The sequence below is a fragment of the Podarcis vaucheri genome (genome assembly GCF_965113315.1).
Source record: "Podarcis vaucheri genome assembly, chromosome: 15".
Taxonomy (NCBI): Eukaryota; Metazoa; Chordata; class Lepidosauria; order Squamata; family Lacertidae; genus Podarcis; species Podarcis vaucheri.
This window is the reverse complement of record NC_138753.1, coordinates 30,559,996-30,580,757: the sequence shown is the minus strand read 5'-3', so window position 1 is coordinate 30,580,757 and position 20,762 is coordinate 30,559,996. Positions and strand designations below refer to the sequence as shown.

Below are 20,762 nucleotides of genomic sequence, written 5' to 3'. Positions count from 1 at the left end.
GCAATGGGTGGTTGCAATCTTGATGGCCTGCGCAAAGAAGAACGTGCCATTTTCTCACTGGTGCTCTTCTGAAAGTCTTATTTTTTTTTATGTACTCTCTCTCTCTCTCCCTCTCACGCGAACGCAGACATACATAGAATAAATTCACACTTCCCAAAACAATATATGTTTTGCAGAACAGTTCTCAAACCAAAAAAAAATATTGTATATTAATGGACAGCATGCATAAACATGCATAATTAGTGAAAATAACGTACAAAAATGCAGTGTATTAGGGTAAATGACTTGCATCAAAATGCTGATGAATTTTCATGAGGACATTAAAAAATGAATCATAAAGAGATGCAGAAAGTCAAGTCAGGACTGGAAACATGCAAAACTGGAGGCGACAGATTCATCCCTCCCTCCTCCCTCTCACAGAAATACCCGCTAGAGTAGCTCCACTGGAAACACAATACCTTGGACAGTGAGCTGAATGAGACCTCTGTCTTCACCATACGAGTTGATTGCATGGCAGGAGAAGAAAACGGAGTCCCCGCGGTCAGCTGGTTTGAGCTGCGGACAAGACACCCTCTCTCAGAACGAGCCCCTGTCTGTCCAGGGCAGGCCTGAAAAGGCTGCAATCTCCTTCCCATGCCCCAACTCATAGGTACACTTGTCCTCCCTTATCCTTCCAACTGGATCAGAAAGGAACTCTTTCACATTGGCCAGGCAATGGCAGCACCTTGCATAGGATCGGAGGTGGCGGGATGCTCACAGCAGCCACTCCCAGTTTGCCATGGGAATCAGCCAGGATCATCAGGCCCTACAGGCAATGACAAGATACCCAACACGACCCACCCCACAACCCATTGCTCACTTTAAGTGTGGAGATGACCTCGTCGCCATTGTCCTTGGTGGCGATGGCATATCGGACGTTGCGATCTGGGTCGATGACGGTGTCCCCTTTCTCCCAGCGGATGATGATGGGCCGCTCTCCGCGGGCCGTGCAGTTCAGCTCTTTGGCCTGCCCCTTGATGGCGATGGTGGTGTTGGGGTGAGAGGTGATCATGGCAGGGACTGTGAGAAGAGGAAGAAACAGAAGAGCAGGGCACTGGTGTGTGTTGTACAACTAGAGAGGGGCTTGAGGAAGGTGGAGCAAAGGGGTGCTCTGTCAAGGTGGGGGGAGGGGGAAGCCAGGGGAGGAAGGCAAAATCAAGTTCCAACAAACCAGGAAAGAAGGATTGATCCCAGATTGGCCTGCTAACCAGCAAGACTAGCTTTGTCCAGAACTGCTCTCCAGGGTTTTAGGCAGACCAGAAACCCATTGACTATACTCAGCTGCTCCACACCCACAACCCGTAGTCTAGCTCAACCTCTAGCAACACCACCACACTCCCAGCATGCTCCAAGCTTTTTTAAAAAAGAAAAGGTTAAGTCCAGTCAAAGGTGACTATGGGGTTGCGGCGCTCATCTCGTTTTCAGGCCGAGGGAGCTGGTGTTTATCCACAGACAGCTTCCCGGGTTATGTGGCTAGCATGACTAAACCGCTTCTGGTGCAGCAGAACACCGTGACGGAAACCAGAATGCACAGAAACACCAATTTCCTTCCCACCACAGCGGGACCTATTTATCTACTTACACTGGTGTGTTTTCGATCTGCTAGGTTGGCAGGAGCTGGGACAGAGCAATGGGAGCTCACCCCATCGCATGGATTCGAACCACCAACCTTCTGATCGGCAAGCCCAAGAGCAGGGGTTGGCAAAGTTTTTGTGGCTTGGGCCGGTTCATGGTCCCGCAGAAGCCGTGGTGGGCCCCAGTGTGTGTGTGCGCGTACATGCGCAAACGCCATTTCCTGCAGCCAACGGGAAGCTGGCCAGTGTCGCAGAAAGCAGTCCCCGCTCTGATCCGTGCCGGGTTACCATGGCACACAGGAGCCGACCGAGCGGGTGGCAGGGGTCCATGGACCGGTTAAATGACCCCCATGTGCTGCTTGTGGCCCATGGGCCTTAGGTTGCCGACCCCTGCCCAAGAGGCTCAGTGGCTTAGACCACAGCGCTACCCACATCCAAGCTTTAGCCTCTGCTATGTCACCATTCTGCTTCCACAGGCTAGCCAAGGCAAGACTGGGGAGACACTCAGGCCCTAACATGGCCCAAAGTGTGGGGGGGGGAGTCCTGGGGCAAGAGCCCAGCAAACAAATGGGGAGGGGCCGGAGTCCAGCTGTGGACTCTCCCTCCACCCCCACTCCCAGCACAAGCATTAACTGCATCCTATGTGTTGGGAGGAGGGGACATTTTACCATATGTGGTGGGATTGCAATGAAATTTTAAAAATTTGGGAACTGATATACAATGAATTGAAGAAAATGTTCCATCTAACATTTGTTAAGAAACCTGAAGCATTTCTGTTAGGGATTGTAGGAAAAGACCTGCCAAGGAAGTTGAAAAATATCTTCATGTATGCGAGAACGGCGGTGAGAGTTTTAATAACACAAGGATGGAAGAACGAGGAAAACCCGACTAAAGAACTATGGCAAGAGAAACTGATGGACTATGCAGAACTGGCAAAATTGACACATAAACTACGGGACAAGGATAACTCTGACTTTAAAGACGAATGGGAACCTTTTACAAAGTATTTAAAGAAGAAATAGAGCGAACTGGACTCCTTGGCAGGCTTTGAATAAGCATCCACAAACTTTTTATTGATAATAACCAGTCAGATAAATTAAGGATTTATACAATTTTGTAACATGCAGAGAATAGCATCTATAGAGAAACCAGAGATTGGAATTGAGGGAATTCGGGGGAGGGGAGGGGAGGGTGGGTTGGGGGGAGGGGGGAAATGGGGGGGGGAATCAAGGATGATATGTTGTAAGCTAATATGTTTTGTTTAAATTCCTAATAAAAATATTTAAAAAGAAAAGGCATGAACTGCATCCATTTGGCTGAGCACAGGGAGCTGGGAGTCTCTGCAGATGCCTTTGGATATGCACAAGTAAACAACTAAGACTTCTTTCTAATTCCCAGTTGGGGGGGGTGCTACACGTAGGGGGTTCCTGCTCCTCGGTCTCCATGATACAATATCACCAGCTTTGTCAAGGCGGCCAAGCGCCTCCCCAACAACCAGAGACTTTCAGTGCTGAACACTGCAGCCAGAAGTGGAGACGTTGCCTGGCATTATACAACTAGGGATCATAAAATAATGAAGCAGATAAATTTTATAATGCATAGTATTACACCCAGATATACAATAAAATGTGAAAGACAAATAACCAGGCGCAAGTTATAATGAAGAAAAAGCCGCAGCCAGAGACAGGCGAGTATGAATTATTGACTAAGGTTTTACACTCTCAAGGATGTGCCCTGGAATATTTTTCCATCAGAGATTTGCATAATTCACTCAGAGGAACCTGGCCAGAATACAGAGGGAGATTTTCACAGCAACAAGCCAGCCTGACTTTGCATTGCAGATGCTGGAGATTTAATGTGCAGGGCCATGATTTAAATAAAAGCCAAAGGAGGGACGCTTCCAAATCTGTTCCACCCCCTCCAACACCTGATAAGCAAGGAGGAGGATGACGAAGATGCTGGGGTGTTGGGAAGGGGAGGAAAGGAGCAGGAACCAAGCAGCCCCTAAAGAATCATAGAACTGAAGAGTTGGAAGGGAGCCTGAGGATCATCTAGTCCAGTGCAGGAATAGGCAGCTGTCCCTTACAGGGGTCGAACCTGCAACCTTGGCAATGCTAACTCTGGCATCTGCTGGGCCCCCTCCTCTGTCATTCTGATCAAGCAGGGCTACAGGACAGAGCAGGTCCCACCAGTGCCTGGGGTGCGTACCCTCACTGGGGGTGGAGCGCAGAGGCGAAGAGAGCCCACTGCACCAGGCTAGCCCTGGCTACCCAAGCACCACCAGCCACAAGCATGACACCGCCCGGGGCTGATATTGCTTTAGTGGTGAGGACTAGCCTGGGGCAGCAGGCTCCACTCGCCCGTGCCCCACCATGGAAACATTGCAAAGCCACTTAAAGGAGTCTTTAAGGCCAGAGCTCAGGGATGATGGGAGTTGTAGTCCAACAACATCTGGGGACCCGCAGGTTGAAAACCGCTGCCATAGGAGATGGACCCAGCAGGACCCCCGCCTTCTTTTGCCCACCAGCTGACGTCACCCAGTTTGGGGCAAATAGCCTCCAGACCAAGACTGGCCACAGGTGGCTCCCCACCCCTGGTGCAGACATTTCTGAGCTAGGTGGCACTATGGTCTGACTCAGCAGAAGGAAGCACCTTATGCTCTTCTTCTTCTTCCACAGGGGTCACCACCACCTGTGCAGGAGCAGAAAGGAGAGGTGGTCCTCTCTAGTCCAGCTTGCCTCCCTTCCTCCCTCCAGAATCCTTTCCCTGCTGCCAAGGAGCTGCTCCTTGCAGCCGGCATGTCAACAGCACACCCGCTCTTGGAAAGGTTCTGCTGAGGAGCAGCGTTCCTGGCAGGCCTCCTGGAGTAACGAGCCTTTAATGACCCTCCTGCTCCAGTTAATCAAGACGGAGCTCGGCTGGACGCCACACTCTGGCGGGCAACCCAATAGATGCCGGGGTTCCCAGGCGCACCCACCTGGATGCTGCCTGCCAGCTACAGAAACTTTCTGCCCAAGAGGAAAGGAGAGTTCAAAGAGAGGTGGCTGCAGCCCAAGAGCAGAGAGAGCCTCCGCAAGTGCAGCTTTTCATTTGCTTCATTTTAAAAGAGTTGCAATGAATTGCTGTAACGGCATGGTGTCAGATAGACAGCACAGTGTAGTAGTTCAGAGTGCTAGACTTGAGGGCGAATTTGTCCCCTAAGACAATCCTTCCTCAAAGGGATTGTGATGGTGAAATGGATAGATGGAGAACAATGTACTCCGCCTTGAGCTGCTCTGAAGAAAGGTGGGGTTATAAACTGACAAATAAACCAAGTATTGCTGCTCTTGACATTTAATTTCCATGGGTGTTAGTACAGTGGTACCTCTGGATACGAACAGGATCCATTCCGGAGCCCCATTCGCATCCTGAAGCGAACACAACCCGCGTCCGTGGGTCGTGATTTGCCACTTCCGCGCATGACGTCATTTTGACCATCTGCGCATGCGCGAGCGGCGAAACCCGGAAGTAATGCGCTCCGTTACTTCCGGGTCGCCGTGGAGCGCAACCCGAAAATGCTCACCCTGAAGCTACTTCAACCCGAGGTATGACTGTACAGTGGTACCTCGGGTTACATACGCTTCAGGTTACATACACTTCAGGTTACAGACTCCACTATCCCAGAAATAGTGCTTCAGGTTAAGAACTTTGCTTCAGGATGAGAACAGAAACTGTGCTCCGGCGACGTGGCAGCAGCAGGAGGCCCCAATAGTTAAAGTGGTGCTTCAGGTTAAGAACAGTTTCAGGTTAAGAACAGACCTCCGGAACAAATTGGGTACTTAACCCGAGGTACCACTGTATAGCTAATGTTGTGAGCTGGGTGGGCTATGCCCCCCAAAAGGCGGCAAGTGATCACGAAATCAATGAATACGTCCCAGGCTAGCCTCCTGCCCTCCTCCTCAGTGGCCTGACCTGCAAAGAGGCAAAGTGGAGATCCAAGGAGAATGGAAAGCCAGGCCAAAGTCTGCTGCTGTGGGGGGTGTGGGGGGGTGAGGCAGCACCTCCTCCTCCTCCTGGCCCACAGCCCCACTTCTTTCCTGCCTGCTTTGGGGAGGGCTGCATCTATTGGCTCCCTGCTGCCCACCCCCTCGGCTCCTGCAGCACCACATCAGGGGGGCTTCCTCTGCCCACAAGACCGCTTCAGCCCTTCCAGTGCCTGGAGCATCACAGCTGGAGCTGCCCTGATGCTTCTCCGTGTACTTGCAGTTACCCACTAGGCACCACAGCCACGCACGAATGCCCCCACTGTGGCTTTTGCTCCTGGCTCTTGCTTTGCCGAAGAGCACTGGGGTGGGGAGCCGAGCACACAGCCAAGCAGGCTCAGGGAGCAGAGATTTAAAAATGCACGGCATACACAAACAGTGCCATAATATATGGTAATGACAATCCGCAAAGGCAACACACACTGTTCTAATGGGGCACAAGAGGGTTTAATGAGCTACGGCTCCTCTGCTTTCCCTAGCAATGGAATTCAATTAGCAGCCGGGGAAAGCTTGGCTTGCAGGCGACTCCCGTTTGTGACGTGTGGACACCGCGGAGGGCGTATCGGGGAGCTGCATGGACTCCCAGCCTCAGAAACTCCCACCCCCCACAAAACTAGGCCTGCAGAGGGAGATGCTGCATGCAGCCGCAGACTGTGCAGAGGAGCCGGAAGGGGTGGGTTGGGGAGGAAGCCTCTCGCAATGGGGAAAAGCCACCAGCTGGTTTACGAGAACAGAAACAAGCAGCAGCCTCTGGGGGTCACAAGGAACACAAGGGGAGATAAAAATGGCTCTGCGAAAGTCACAAGGTGGGAAATGGAGGGATTCCTTTGGGACTGATGGGCAGAGGAGAATGCTCCTGACAGGTGCGTGGAGAATGTCCTCTGGACGGTGGGCAGCCTCCATACAGCTATTGCTTTGGGGCCACCCTGGACCACAGACCTGGATGACTTGGAGCCACCAAATGGTTTTAGTTTCCCCACACATTTAATAGGATGATTCATTTCACTTTTACTCTGACTCCTGGTTCTTTTACTGATGAGTAATTGCTTCTTGGCTCCTGCTTTGGTGATGCTTGCTGGGGTTTTTAAAATCAAAATGTTAACAAACAATTTTTGGTTAGCTGGCTTCCACAGCTGGAGTAGCTAACTGCAGGGTGCGTGTGGTCCCCTAGCGGGTTCTTTGTGGTTCTTTAAATCTTGACTGCTTCTATGGGTTACCTGCAGTGATGCCATGAAAACAAAACGAGTTTTGTGGCCATGAAGACAAAACGAGTTTAGTGTCTGCCATTTTGGTTTTTTATTTATCAAAAATATCTATCATCTATCTATCTATCTATCATCTATCTATCTATCTCTGACTGATCTCATAGGTCTCCACTGCAATATTGTGATGCCAACAGGATTTTGTGCCCACCCACACCAGCACCTCCAAATCAGCCCATTTTATTTATTTATTTATTTAAATATATATTACTCACTGGTGCAAGAGGTACTTTCACTGCAATACTACTTTTTTCTTGTCCCCCAGAACTCTCCCAAACCCACCTCCCCCTTTTAAAAGTCGCCATTCCTGCTGGCCCTCTGCTCTGATTCTGTTATATCAAAATGTGTTTTTACCCCTTTTATAAATAAGTAGCCACACTCACTTTTACACTTTGGCAGTGCCATTTTGGGCAAGTGGCCCCAGGAAGGTTGATCATGGATCAATGTTGCCCTCAGCCTGAAAAAAGCTAGCTGCCCATTGTACAATGTCTGCATTTTGCCCTTTCTCTGGGTAGCATCCAGGTAGAGCTTTAGAAAATGGCAAGATGTAAATATTCTAAATATTGTTAAGAAAAAAGGCAGAGAGGGAGAAGGTCAACAAAAGCAACTTAACCCACAGCACATGCAACCACCCAGGAGCATGAACGACTCTGGCATTCCTGCCCCCCACCAGGCTTGTAACGGCAAGAGAGGCACTGCCCGCTGAGAAGAATGAGATGTGATTTAAGGCGCAGGTGAGATCTGGCATGGATTGGGCAGGGTCCAAGAAACTGGGGCTGGAAACCAAGTCTACTTGCCCCCACCCTCATCTTGATTTGGATGGATGGAGGCATGAAGAGGACAAAGCCACCCTTCATCCCTCCTGGTCTTGAGAAGCTCTGAGGCTCCAGATTGATGCCCACAGTGCCACCTCAGCACTGCCAGAGGAGGAGAGAGGAGCATGGCAAGCAGCCAGCCAGCTGCCCTCCTCTGTGGGCAGACATACCTGGAGGGGGCAGGCCAGCCTTTTGCAGAAACCTCTCTCCCCGCTTGGATCTGCCTGAGGGCCACAGCCACTCCCCCTTGGAGCTAGGCCTCACAACAGTTCAACACTTCAAGTGGTCCAAAGCAGCAGCCTCCCTTGGGAAAGACGCCTGGCCTTGTCTCTTCGGTGGATGTCCCACCTCCCAAACCCAATTGGCTTGGTAAGCAGACGGTAGCATGATGGGTTGGCTCCGGTCTTTTAACAGCGGAGCAGCAAAGGGGACCACATATCAGCCACTACTTTGGGTGGGGTGCTTACGATGCTCCCAAATAACTGACTCATCTGCAATCCGCACACGTAACTGCTTTCAGCCTGACTGGTGCAGAGGAGCTCACATCCACCACAGCCGTCTCTTCTTCCCTGGCCAGACATGCTGCCCAAACATCAAGTTCCAAATGGCACAGCTATAGCTCCTTTCCTTCCCTATAGGATGCCTTAAGGTCTACCACTCACGTTACACTTTGAATTTGTAAGATCTCCAGTAGTTCTACCAGCAGCAGCAGCTGCCGCCAGAGAGAGAGAGAGAGAGAGAGAGAGAGAGAGAGAGAGAGAGAGACTGTGTGACAGACAGCTGTCTCTGAGTTAGTGACTTGCACGAGGAGGGCAAGCAAGACACTGCCCAGACAACAAAGCAGGAATGCCTTTGGGCACCGCGGAAATTGAGAAGGCTGGCCTTGGTGTTGCTGAACATCCCACATAACACCAGTCTTGAAAGACCTACATTGGCTCCCAGTACGTTTCCAAGCACAATGCAAAGTGTTGGTGCTGGCCTTTAAAGCCCTAAACAGTTCTGACCGGACACTGAGGTCCAGCACTAAGGACCTTCTGGTGGTTCCCTCACTGCAAGAAGCGAAGTTACAGGGAACCAGGCAGGGTGCCTTCTCAGTAGGGGCACCTGCCCTGTGGAACACCCTCCCACCAGATGTCAAAGGAAAAAACAACTACAGTGGTACCTCGGGTTAAGTACTTAATTCGTTCTGGGGGTCCGTTCTTAACCTGAAACTGTTCTTAACCTGAGGTACCACTTTAGCTAATGGGGCCTCCTGCTGCCACTGCGCTGCCGGAGCACAATTTCTGTTCTCATCCTGAAGCAAAGTTCTTAACCCGAGGTACTATTTCTGGGTTAGTGGAGTCTGTAATCTGAAGCGTATGTAACCTGAAGCGTATGTAACCCGAGGTACGACTGTATCAGACTTTTAGAAGACATCTGAAGGCAGCCCTGTTTAGAGAAGCTTTTAATGTTTAATAGACTATTGTATTTTAATATTCTGTTGGAAGCCACCCATAGTGGCTGAGGAAATCCAGTCAGATGGGTGGGGTATAAATAAATTATTATTATTATTATTATTATTATTATTATTATTATTATTATTATTATTATTATTTCCCTAGACTATGGTCAACTATTACAGTAGGGAGCTGCACATGTTAATGGACAGAGGGATGAACACCCAGAAAGGAGCCTTTCACTTGTCTGCTTTCCAGGAGAGTTGGGTTTTGCAGCACACTCAACGAGGTTTCCATTTTGAAACCATGCCAACAATTATGAGGCAACACGGGCCGAAATGGACCAGGCCATTCCCACCGTAAAAGCTCTCTCCGCAAAGGGCACTCGCCAGAGCACTTCCCTTCACACCCGCCAAGCAAAACGTTGTTCTCCTTTCAAGCTCTTCCTTTCTGTGCCTTGTTAACATGATGCAGACAAGAGGCTGATCCCATTTGGTGGGCTGAGATAAGGCGGCTACAAAGGGAATTGTCACAGCTCTGGGTGTTCTTCCATCCTGAGCCCAGGCTGGAACGGCAAGAAAATGGAAACAGCAACAGAGGAAGGGGAAGGAGGGGAAGAGGGTGGGCTTTCTGAAGTGCCAGCTCTGTGATGTTAATTTGATTGCACCCATTTCAGCTTCTTGTCTACACTGATTAGCTGCATTTCACCTGAAGCATGAGATTAATTCAAATTGCATGGAAGCAATCAGTTATGCTTACAGAGTAGTGAGGGCACCTCTCCAGGCACACCCTGCCTTGTGCACCTGCTGACTAGGGGGAGCTCCTGAGCAAGGGAGTGGTGGGCCTGGGCCTTTGCCCAAGAGAGAAGAGTCTGCAGGGCACTGCTCACAAGGGAAGTGTGAACTGGGCGGCAGCAGCCCTACGGACCAGAGACCTGGAAGGCCAGTCAAAATGGCCCTGGATGCCTGCAGATCCAATGGCTCTCAGGGAAAGCCCTCCCAAGGCAGTGTCCAGAGGAAAAAATAAAACAGTACAATAAAACCACACAGTGCCTAAATGATAAAAGCAACAGCAAAAAGGACAGAGAACATGTAACAAATGAAATCCAGCAACAGGGTCACTCAAAGGCCTGGCACTCTCATTTACAGCAATCCCATCCATGTTTCCCCTCTGCCTGGTAAGTGACCCTGAAAGGGGTTAAGAAGCCAAGGGCCACTCCTTCCCCTTCCTTGACTTCCTACCTGGATCTTTTACCAAGTAAAAGATGCAAAAGGTCACCTGTTTAGGGACCTGTCTGAGCTGTGGCCCCTGCTTTTCATGCACACCAGCCTTCACCTCCCTCTGCCCGCTATCCAGAGAGCCCCATTAAGCAGCTGAAGCTTGTTGTCACAGGATGGCATTTTCCCCACTGCTGCTGAAGGGCCAATTCCTGAACCCAACGCCCCTTTCTGCACCTAAGAGGCCTCCCCCAGCCTTTGGGTCCTCCTATCTTCACTACAGCAGCTCTGAGAGAAGCTGGAAACTGCTGACTCTGCCGAGGGTGGCCCAGGCAGAATCCGATCACGAACGAGGTTGCTTAACAACACTTCCAGGCCACCGTGTGGGGAATTAGCAAGACGGCTGCCCTGCCTCCTCTCTGCGCCACCACGATGTAGATTGATTGCCTGCTTTTATTAAGGACAAAGTGTTTTTTGATCGTGTGAGGGAATCAGGTCCCCAAGGGAACAGGAATCAATCCAGCACTCCATTCCTTGCACATCGACTGCCGGGAGCCCACAGAGGAGAGCTCAAGCTCCGCAAGTGATGATAAAGGAGCTCACAGTGCAAACACAGGCGGCAATCAGAGGATACAGAGGCCGCCAATCTGCCAAGACACGCGGGGCCCACCGCGACAAGCCCTTGGCTCGCAGCCAGAGAGGCAGAGGCAGCTGCCAGCAGACGGAGCACATTGGCAGAGGCAGCAGTGCAGGGTTCACGTGGAGGGAAGCAGGTAAACTTAGCAAAGAGCCAGTGGGAGGGACAGGGCTGGGTACAAGGAGCTTCCTGGGTTCAAGAAGTCAGGACTGCCAGACAGTGCAGGAAGTGCCCAATGCTAGCCTGACCCTCAGGAGACCAGGGGTGGAGTTTCAGAGCCCTACGTTAATCAGATGCCTCCACAGCACCTCAGGGGCAGGAGCAGCCCTCGCCCCTTGATGGGCACCAAGGTAGAGTACTGGCACCCATTTTCAATGGAGGGAGAAGGCGATCTCAGGCTGTGCTGCCCAAGGCCAGGCAGAAGGCCTGCGGAAGACCTGCATCTATTTGGACTGAGACCCCTGACAGGTGAACAGGCCCAGCCGGCATACTCACTTTTCACCGTAAGGAACATGGACTTGCTGATGTCTGTACCGACTCCATTGCTGGCCTGGCACAGGTAATAGCCGATGTCCTCTTCTAAAACATGCCGAATGAGCAGTGAGCTGTTGGGCAGGATCTGGATGCGGCCAGTGAGGGGGACTGGGTGGTATTGCTGGGGGTTCCCACTGCCTGGGAGGAAAGAGAAGGGTGAGAGATGCTGTAAGTGCTTTTGGTTGACCCAGAGATGCCATGGGGTCCTCTGGAGATCCTCTGTGCTGTGCCTAGCAGAGCCTGCACAATCTCTCTCACTGGCCCTTAAACATGTCCAACACTGGGCAGAGCTGAACACCCCTCTGTCCCTTGCACATAGCAGCTGCTATACCTGAGCATGCCCCCTAGAGAAGATGTGTTGGATGGTTTCAATCCCCACCAGTACAGGCTTCCCATTAGCAAACCTGAAGGGAGAATGCATGGGGGCAATATCAAAAGAAAATATCCAGCAACGTACCTTTAGCATGTTTCCACATGACTTTGGGAGGGGGGTATCCATCCACAGAGCAGTTCAACACCCCTGCTTTGCCATAGATTCCATCCTGATTGTTGGGTTGGACAACAAAGCGAGGAGGGACTGTGGAGAAGGAGTGCCAAAGATAAGTACCACCAGGAACAGCAAGCTCACCACCCACTGCTGACATGTCTTTCTTTTCTTTTCCTTTCCACATGCACACACACCCTAGTCCCATGCCCTCAAAGCTCCTAACTGGTCTGAAAGACAAGATGTAACCACCTCTTGGGCAATGCCTTTTCTGCTTTTGCAGAACTCAACACCTGGGTTACCTTAAGCTTTCATTTTTGAAAAACACCAGAAGAATCCAAAAGCATCTAAGAGGTTAGAAAGTTATTGTGAAGAAGACATCACGCAATACTCCACTCTCCTCTTTAGTTGGCACATATATGTGTGCATGTACAGCAAGAGGCACCTCTACAGAAGTGTGGAGGAATAAGCCACAGAGTCACCACAAAACTGTTGTCATGTGCTTGGATATGGGAGGGTAGAACCAGAGTTTCCAAAGCACGATAGGTAAGAACATCAGAAGAGCCTGGCTGTAGCTCGACTGGTCCAAGAGGAGCCAATCTAGTCCAATGCTCTGCTCTCACAGTGGCCAACCTGAAGCTTCTTCTTGACTCAGAAGGCTACTAGAGAATAACAATATTGCTGGATGAATTGGGGGCCTTCTAACATACCAGAGTTCTGATAATTTGGCATATTTATTTCTCTAGCAAGGTGTAGGTGGCTTGCCTTTAAAAATGAAGTACAGAAAAGCCAACATGGTTTGCCAAGCTACTCTAACCTGTTTTTGACTGGGTTACTAGCTTAGTGGATGGTAGGAACATCGTGGACATAATTTATCTTGATTTCAGCCAAACAATATTCATACAATATTCTGGCTAGCAAACTGGTTAAATGTGAGCTTAATACTACTGGAGGTTTGGGGTTCTATCTTGGGTCTGGCATAAATTCCCCCATTCAGAGTACACATACACCAATCACCCTGCTTGCTAGTTGGGAGTGCATCACCTGCACTCTGAATGGATATTTTACCCCTTTCCATGAACTTGGTTGACATTTGACCCTGCACAGTAATGGGGGAATGCTTCTCTCTGGGTCACCAGGCTTCCATTTGCAATGCCCCCTATGGAGAAAAGGATCTGTTCTCCTGCCCTCCATTAATGCTGAGCAAAGCAAGCAGGCATCCCAACACAGATCCTGAATTTACAAGCCCAGAAAAAGTTCATCTGGCAGAAAGTTTGAGAAATCCTGATGATGATTTACACCAGCAATAGCCATACCTGCTAGTTGTGGGGGTGTCAGCCATGTCCCCTATCCCCAAATGTGTTAATCCCCTTTATCTGATGAATATGACATGCACTCTGATTGATTGAAAAGAGTCAGGTGCCACTCAAACCTTAAAAACGAGCTGTGTTATGTAGCTTTTTTCCCTCACGTTCCATCCTCCATCACTGACCATCAGAAAACCTGAAACTGACCAACTATGCTGTGTGATGCATGAGGAGACAAGAAGCCTTTTTGCAAGTAACTAGATTCAAACTAAAAGAGCACATTTTATTTTCATTCTGCTTTGTCCACTTGTCTTCTTCCTTTCTCATATAGGTGGGCTGTTGGGGTCTGAAGTGTGTTTTCCCAGCCTCTAGGATTCTGGTTATCCCTCATGTGCCTGTGTCATTTGATTAATGCTACGGGAGTGTGACGTTGGAGTTGTTAAAGAACAACAGGCTGCTCTGGTCTCTTGCAGGGTGGGGAGGTGAAGGTGGAGAGAGAGACAGACAGACAGAGAACATGCTCTGACTGCTAGCTTTGCTCCCTGAGTAAACTGACAGGATCTGGCTGGGAAACATCGAGTCTGTTGTCTCAGGATCCCACACACCCTTGAGCAGGTTTCCCTCCCGTTTGGGTGCTGTAAACTTGACAGGGAGTGATGGCAGCAATTACCAGGTATTTAAGATGCCACTGGTCAACACTGCAGGGCTCTTCTGCAGCCGTTGTGCAAGCAAGGGTGCAAGATGGCTCTCCTAGCTTCCCCCCTCTGTTAAATGCCCCCTCTCTTTCTGCTTCGGACATCTGTTATTCACTAAGGAGCTACCAAAAGATGACTATGATGGTTCCCCCTTGAGAAATCGACACTCCCAGCTCTTCAGGCAATGGCAGGGAATGGCCTGGCTTATGAAGGCAGTGCATGTCTGGGGCACCAAGGGTTGTGCTTCTGTGCCCTTTGGGAGTCGTTTGCCCTCAGAAGAATGTAAAGAGAGCATATCCTGTTCCCCACAGTGGCCAACCAGACACTGACAGAAAACCCTCAAGCAGGACTTGGAGGAAGCAGAGGCTCACATGTGCGCACACAAGCACAGTTCAGCCCCCAGCAAGTGGCATTCAGGGGCCTGCTGCCTCTGGCCCAGCAGGTTCCATGCAGCCATCATGACTAACAGCTGTTGACAGACCCACCCGCCCGCCTTCCTTCCTTCTCCTCCATGAGTTGTCTAATCCCCTTTTAAAACGGTCTAAACGAGTGGCTAGTGGCCATCACCTCTGGGGCAGCGAGCTGCATAGATCAATTGTGAGGAAGTACTTATTCCCAATTAAAAGGTTCACATTAGCAGCAGGTTCTGAGGAAGACAGCTCTCACTGCCTGAGACCATCCTGGAGAGCCACTGCTGCCAGCCAGAGCGGAACAAGCTGAGCTAGATGGACAAAGAGCCTGGCCTGGAATAAGGCAAGGGAAACTTCCTGAGCTCATCTCCCACTTCTGCCCCCTCTACTCCAATTGATTTCACTGGATGGGCCAGACTGAAGGAAAACTCCTCCCACTTTCCATAAAGCTCCATTGGGTCACCTTTGAGCTGAAGCTCTTCCATACAGGGCAAGTGCTCCAGCTGCCTGATAGTTCTGTCTGCCTTTGTGGGCAGAGAAGCCTCATGATGCACCTTTGCTCCTCTCCTGCACCACAGAACTGGACTTTTCTTTCCTTCACTAGGGGACTTAAACGACCACCTTCCACTCAGTTCACAAAGCCAGTTTTCCCACCCCAACTGGCACTTTATATGGACCTCACAGCTTTCCACAGGACATTTTCTCCACTCACTTTTGAGATCAGATGGGGAGCACAGCCAAAGAGTGACGATCACCCCGCACTGGGCAATTCTGCCAGTGGCTCCTGAACCTCAGCACATCAAAGCCCAGGGGCCAACTACTCACCTCGAACAATGAGCTGCCGCTCACGGCTGACGGTGGCAGCATCGTTGGTGGCAATGCAAGTGTAGTTGCCGTTGTGCTTGAGGGAGACGCTGGAGATCTGCAGGGAGCTCATGAACTCCTTGCTCTCGATGGTGACGCCGGAGCCGGAAAGGATCACCTGCCCGTCTTTCCTCCATGTGATGCGGATGGGCATGTCACCCGAGGAGACCACGCATGGGATGTACAGGAGCTGGCCGATGGAGGCCGGAGGGAATTCGAAGGGCTGGATGAGAGGCGGGACTGCCAATGAGAGGAGCGCATTGATCACACCTGTTCCCAAACGACTGGGAAGCCAAGAAAAAGGAGATTTCATCCAGCTCAGCCTCCAAGGAGAACAGAACTTAGGCCCAGGAGACTCTGCAAAGCCCTGAGGAATTCCTTACCCTCAGCTCCCCATGTGAAGAAAGGATGAATTTATAAGTCAACTGGCCGTATTTCCTTTCTGTGTGTGTGTTTTTTAAAAAAGGTGGGGGGTGTGAGGAGTGTGACAAGGCTGTAATGGTGAGTAGTGCCTCTTTTTGGCCACCATCCCAGTAAGCTCAGGACAGATATTGGGACGGCTGGGTGAAGGTGTCTCCTGGTTCACAGAGTGTCCTCTTAGTTTCTTGCACTCCACTAACTCTTCATCACTCCTCTCAAACTCTTTTTTCTCTTTCAGCCTGCAGTACTCACCCACTTGAAAGGGGTTCAACAAGATAAAAGAATGTGGAGCACTTTGAACACTCTTGCCAGGTGAGCAGCAGGCATGCAAAGAGATCAGATCTGTGAAGCAACAGTCGGCTTTCCTCACACCCCATCAGGAAAAGAATTCATTCTCTTCTGCAGCAGTCTTAATACTCCCACTAATGCCATTGCAAAAGGACTTGGAACTGGTTCCTCCAGTAACCAGAATGGCTCTCAGTTGGGAGCCCCAGGAGCCACCTAGGAATACTAGATGCACTAGATTCCCTCAAAGAAACATTGGTGGCAGGCACTCAAGCAAAGTAGGAAGGCAACTCCTAACAAGCAGAGACCACTGGTGGTTCTGCCCAAAGCTTCAAAGTACCGTATTTTTCGCTCTATAACACGCACCCGACCATAACACGCATGTAGTTTTTAGAGGAGGAAAATCCATAGGCATGCCACCCATAGGCATTCCCTCCATAACACGCACAGACATTTCCCCTTACTTTCTAGGAGGAAAAAAATGAGTGTTATGGTGCAAAAAATACGGTAAGCTGGGGACACTGCCCTCATGGTCATTGGACCAAGAAAGATTTGAAGCCCTACCTCAGAAAAATAGGCAGAATCCCTATGCCACTGACTGGGGTGGCAAAAGGGGGGGGGTGAGGTGAGCCATCTCCTAAAGTAGCAAAGGACAGTTCTCGCTGCTCTTAAGTGCAGGGGGGGGGGGACATCCTGAACAAGCAGCAAAGCAAGCGAATTGAAGGAGCTGAGGATCAGCTACTGACCTGAGTGCAGCGTCGGCAGCAGATGCCACATTTACAACTCAGCCCTGCCAGCCAGTAAATCACCCTTGATCTTTAAGGGGCCCAAACAAACAGAGATGTCTGCTGTGTTAGCCTCCCAGCTTTGGGCGTGGGCGTTCTCACCAGTCCTGCCTCCCCTGCCAACTGAAGTTCTTTCATCCCTGTGCTACTCCAGTAATGAATACTGGTCGCTCCCTTGCCTCTGCTAGTTCCAAAGGCAGGGACTTCCTCCACTGCTCTCCCATCTGGGAGAGAGGAATGCAGCCGGGTGCTTTGTCCTTTTGCCCCTCCCACAAAACCCTCTTCCCTGCAGAACAGCCTTGCACCCTTGCAGCAGTTCGCACAGAGCAAGGGGCTCCTGGGCTTCCAAGCAAAGCCTCTGCTCAGCACCATCCTCACTTATGTAAAGATCAGCCCGAAAAGGTTCCTACAATGGGGAAAGAAGGGCAGGAGCAAGTGTCCGAGAAAAGACAACGCCTCGGAAGACGCAAGATCTACCCACCCGGGAAGAATGGCAGATGAAGGTGATGGACTACATGGAACTGGCGGAAATGACTGGCAGAATCCGAGACCAGGGAGAAGAGTTGGTGGAAGAAGATTGGAAGAAATTTAAAGCTTATTTACAGAAACATTGTAAAATTAAGGAATGTTAGAAGGATGTTGGAATGAAATAATGTGGTTTTAGCAGAAATGCTAGAAAGGATTAAGAAAAAATAGATTGCTAAATGGTGAAGGAGGCAAAGTAAAATTTACATTATATTAAGATAAAATAGAGGACAAAAAATGGAAAAGATGGAAAGGACTTGCTGAAATAGTTAACTGAACTAGAATACAAAAAAGGGAGGTGTGAGGAGGTCAAGGAATTAAGCAAACGAAAGATAAGTTATGGGAAGATTCTTTGTATTTCTTTTTTGTTTTTTCTTCTTTCTCTCTTTTCTTTTTTATTATTGCGATGTGATGTTTTGTATCTTTTTAATATGCTGGGGTTTTTTAGTTTTTTCTTTTTGTAACTCTTTAAAATTAATAAATATTATTTTTTTAAAAAAGAGAGAAAAGACAACGCCTCAACTGCCTTCTGCAACCAGGGAAGAAACCCCAAAGATTCTGAGAACAAAACTGCCGAGTGCCACCCTGCTGACAACGAAGCTCGCCCTGAAAAAAAGAGGCTTCAGTTGCTGTAGTGAAGGGAGGCGGGCTCTGAAGAATCATTTGTAAACTAATCTAAGCTCCTTGGAGGAAAACTAGAGGGGGAGCGCTGGGGGGATTTTATTTATTTTTTTAATAAAAAAACCCAAGAACATCTTGGCTGGTTTTCCAGTGTGTAAGCACAGGCATCGAGGTCTGCTGGCATCAAGACACACACACACACATCCAGACAAGCTGAAGGAGCTGTCAGAGCCATCTCTGGGTCCAGCAGAAGCACCATCCTAAGCAAGAGAGGGCTTGTAAGAGATAAACCATGCTGCTGCTGCAGCAGCAGCAAATTCTCACAACAACCGGTGACCTCCCCAGCCCATGCAGCCTCCTGCCTGTCTCCAGGATACTTTGCACCCTTCATAAACTGAGCAGGGCAGCAGCACGTGGGAAAGGGAGGCAACATCCACACAGAGCAGACCACCTCACTCAAGCTACCCTGTTTGCGAACCTTTAAAGAGGGCAGCGCCTGAGATGGAGCTCAATCTCAGCAAGTCACTGGGATAGAAAGGACGGGATTCTCCACTACTGCAATTCATTAGGGCTGATGGCTCCCTGAATGGGGCTGAATAATTGATGGGCTGGAGAAGCTTTTAAGATGTTCTGCGTGCTTGGAAGACAGAGAGGATTATTTTTTTAAGAGCTACACACTGAAAACCACCAACAAAGGTGCTCTGAGCAAAGGTTAGATGTTTTAATCTGGTATGTTTACACTGTACATTCTGCTCCGCTGCTTGTCGGGGGAAATGGATACTCCAGGGCTGGCGACAGCCTGGGGGGGGCACACCTAGGCCAGTAACCGAACTAATGTGTGGGCAGGGCAGGAACACAAACCCCACATGGTTCTCTCTGCCCAGCTCACTTGCCTTTATCAGAGAGGGGGGGGTCCCTCTTCCCTGGGAGACAAAGATGATCCTTGCATTCCCATCCCCATTCCACCAACCTGGGGCAGCTCAGAGGAGATATTGGTGGCAGGAAGTGAACCACAAGGTCACACTGCACACAGGGAGGATGGGTCAACACAGACGCCTCTGGCATGCCAAACACAAAGACTGCTGGAGTAGAGACTGATGGGATGACTCTTCAGCAGGCTGGGTTGCAAAGGAGGGCAACAGAATCAACAGTGTAGCCAAGTGTGCCCAGGTTGCCCAGTCAAATTGCCCTGGGCATTGTTATTTATCTATTATCAGATTTTGACCCCTCCTTCCAAGGAGCTCAGTGTGGCAAACATGGATCTCTTCCATTACTACGCTGGCCTGAGACACATGGGCTGGTCCATCACAGTCACCCAGGAAGCTTCACAGCTGCGGGGGAACTAAATCTGGCTCTCCCAACCCTCTTAAAGAGTGAGGCCCTTTCAACAGGGCTGTATAGTTTGCGGTTTCCCATTCAGCTGAGCTCCTGGAACACACCCAACAGCAAAGCCTGGAAGAAGCCTCTGTCTTCACTTGCTTACATCTGAGAGGAGGCAGTTCCCTCTCAAAGCCCTCCAGTGCCAGAGAAGGGTTTGGTAGCTGGTTCAAAAGACCAACATCCCACAGCCAACATCTGAGCCTGAGATCCTACTTGGCTTGGCCAAGGTCCTGCTGTCTTCAGGCTCCCCTTAGACCAGGCAACTGCACAGCAACACCTGATCCTAGTTTTGAATCCCATCCTTTCAGCTGTGACTGCCTACCATCAGAGAAGGCACAACCATAGCCGCAGCATGTCCAACTCTCCAGGAGCTGGCTGAGCCATTGCTTGGACTAGAGGGATGTGGACAGCACTGGGAGGGGGCTGGAGATCCACCAGCCCTGCTGTGGCTCCTGCCTCCAGCCACTCACCTTTCACAGTGACATGGACACTCTGGCTGATTGAAAGCTGTGGCTGAATGAGGACACTGCATAGGTACTCCCCTTCATCCATCCCCTTCTGGACATCCATAAGCTTGAGAGTGCCATTTTCAAAGACCACTTGCCGGTGGTTGTCAGGCAGGAGCAGTGAGTCCTTGTACCATTTGATGGAATAATATGGGTAGCCAATCACCCTGCAGTTGATGAAAGTGTCCCTTCCTGCCACGGCTGTAATGTTCTTCATTGCGCGGATGCTGGGGGGGCCTAAAGAGAGGGATGAGGGAGAGGAAAGGAGCAAGCTAGGTGAATTCCAAAGGCAAAAGGCTTTTGCACGTAGAAGACAGAACTGGAGGCAAGGTTGCTCAGTAATTGGCAGAAGGTGGAGCTTGGGTGGCTGAGTGGAGACCATCACAAAATGGCTTTCCATTAAACCTGTACACATCTTCTGAGGGCCCTGCTATCCATGGGGCAAAAAGACCCACACAGTGCCACAGTCCCAACCCTAATACCTTGCAACGTTCAGTTCCGTCTTGAGGGCCCCTTCAGCCAAAGGACTCGGCCCTTTCACCATCCTCAGACTCAGAGGATGAGTCCACAGCAATACCTCCAGGCTTACAGAAGTCAAGACTGCATAAGGGCATAAGAAGAGCCTGCCGCTGGATCAGGCCAAGGGCCCATCTGGTCCAGCCTCCTGTCCTCAAAGTGGTCAGCCAGATGCCTGTAGGAAACCTGCAAGCAGAACCTGAGCCCAAGAGAACCCTCGCTTCCTGCAGTGTCTGGCAACTGGTATTTAGAAGCATATTGTATTTGACTGTGGAGGCAGATGGTGGAGATAGAGCTTTCTTCCATGAATTTGTCTAATCCTCTTTCAAAGCCATCCAAATTGGTGGCCATCACAGCCTGTTGAGGAAGCAAGTTCTATAGTTTAACTAGGAACATTCAGATTCTCTTGATGAATCACGAGTACTAGC

At 50.2% G+C, this 20,762-nt stretch overlaps 1 protein-coding gene across 2 annotated transcripts in view; it reads right to left on the bottom strand.

Moving 5' to 3' along the window:
- The window catches only part of DSCAML1 (DS cell adhesion molecule like 1), a 162,281-nt gene that overhangs the window by 28,687 nt on the left and 112,832 nt on the right, over nucleotides 1-20,762 (bottom strand). The window contains exons 8-13 of one of the 2 annotated variants that reach the window (XM_082200201.1): nucleotides 19,783-20,055; nucleotides 15,258-15,536; nucleotides 11,994-12,113; nucleotides 11,498-11,674; nucleotides 860-1,059; nucleotides 459-555 (exon numbers count right to left, since the gene is read on the bottom strand). In XM_082200201.1, coding sequence (XP_082056327.1) covers nucleotides 459-555; nucleotides 860-1,059; nucleotides 11,498-11,674; nucleotides 11,994-12,113; nucleotides 15,258-15,536; nucleotides 19,783-20,055 — 1,146 coding nt within the window. Of the gene's footprint in view, nucleotides 1-458; nucleotides 556-859; nucleotides 1,060-11,497; nucleotides 11,675-11,993; nucleotides 12,114-15,257; nucleotides 15,537-19,782; nucleotides 20,056-20,762 lie in introns of those variants that run through there. The other variant, XM_082200202.1, reaches the window with a different exon arrangement.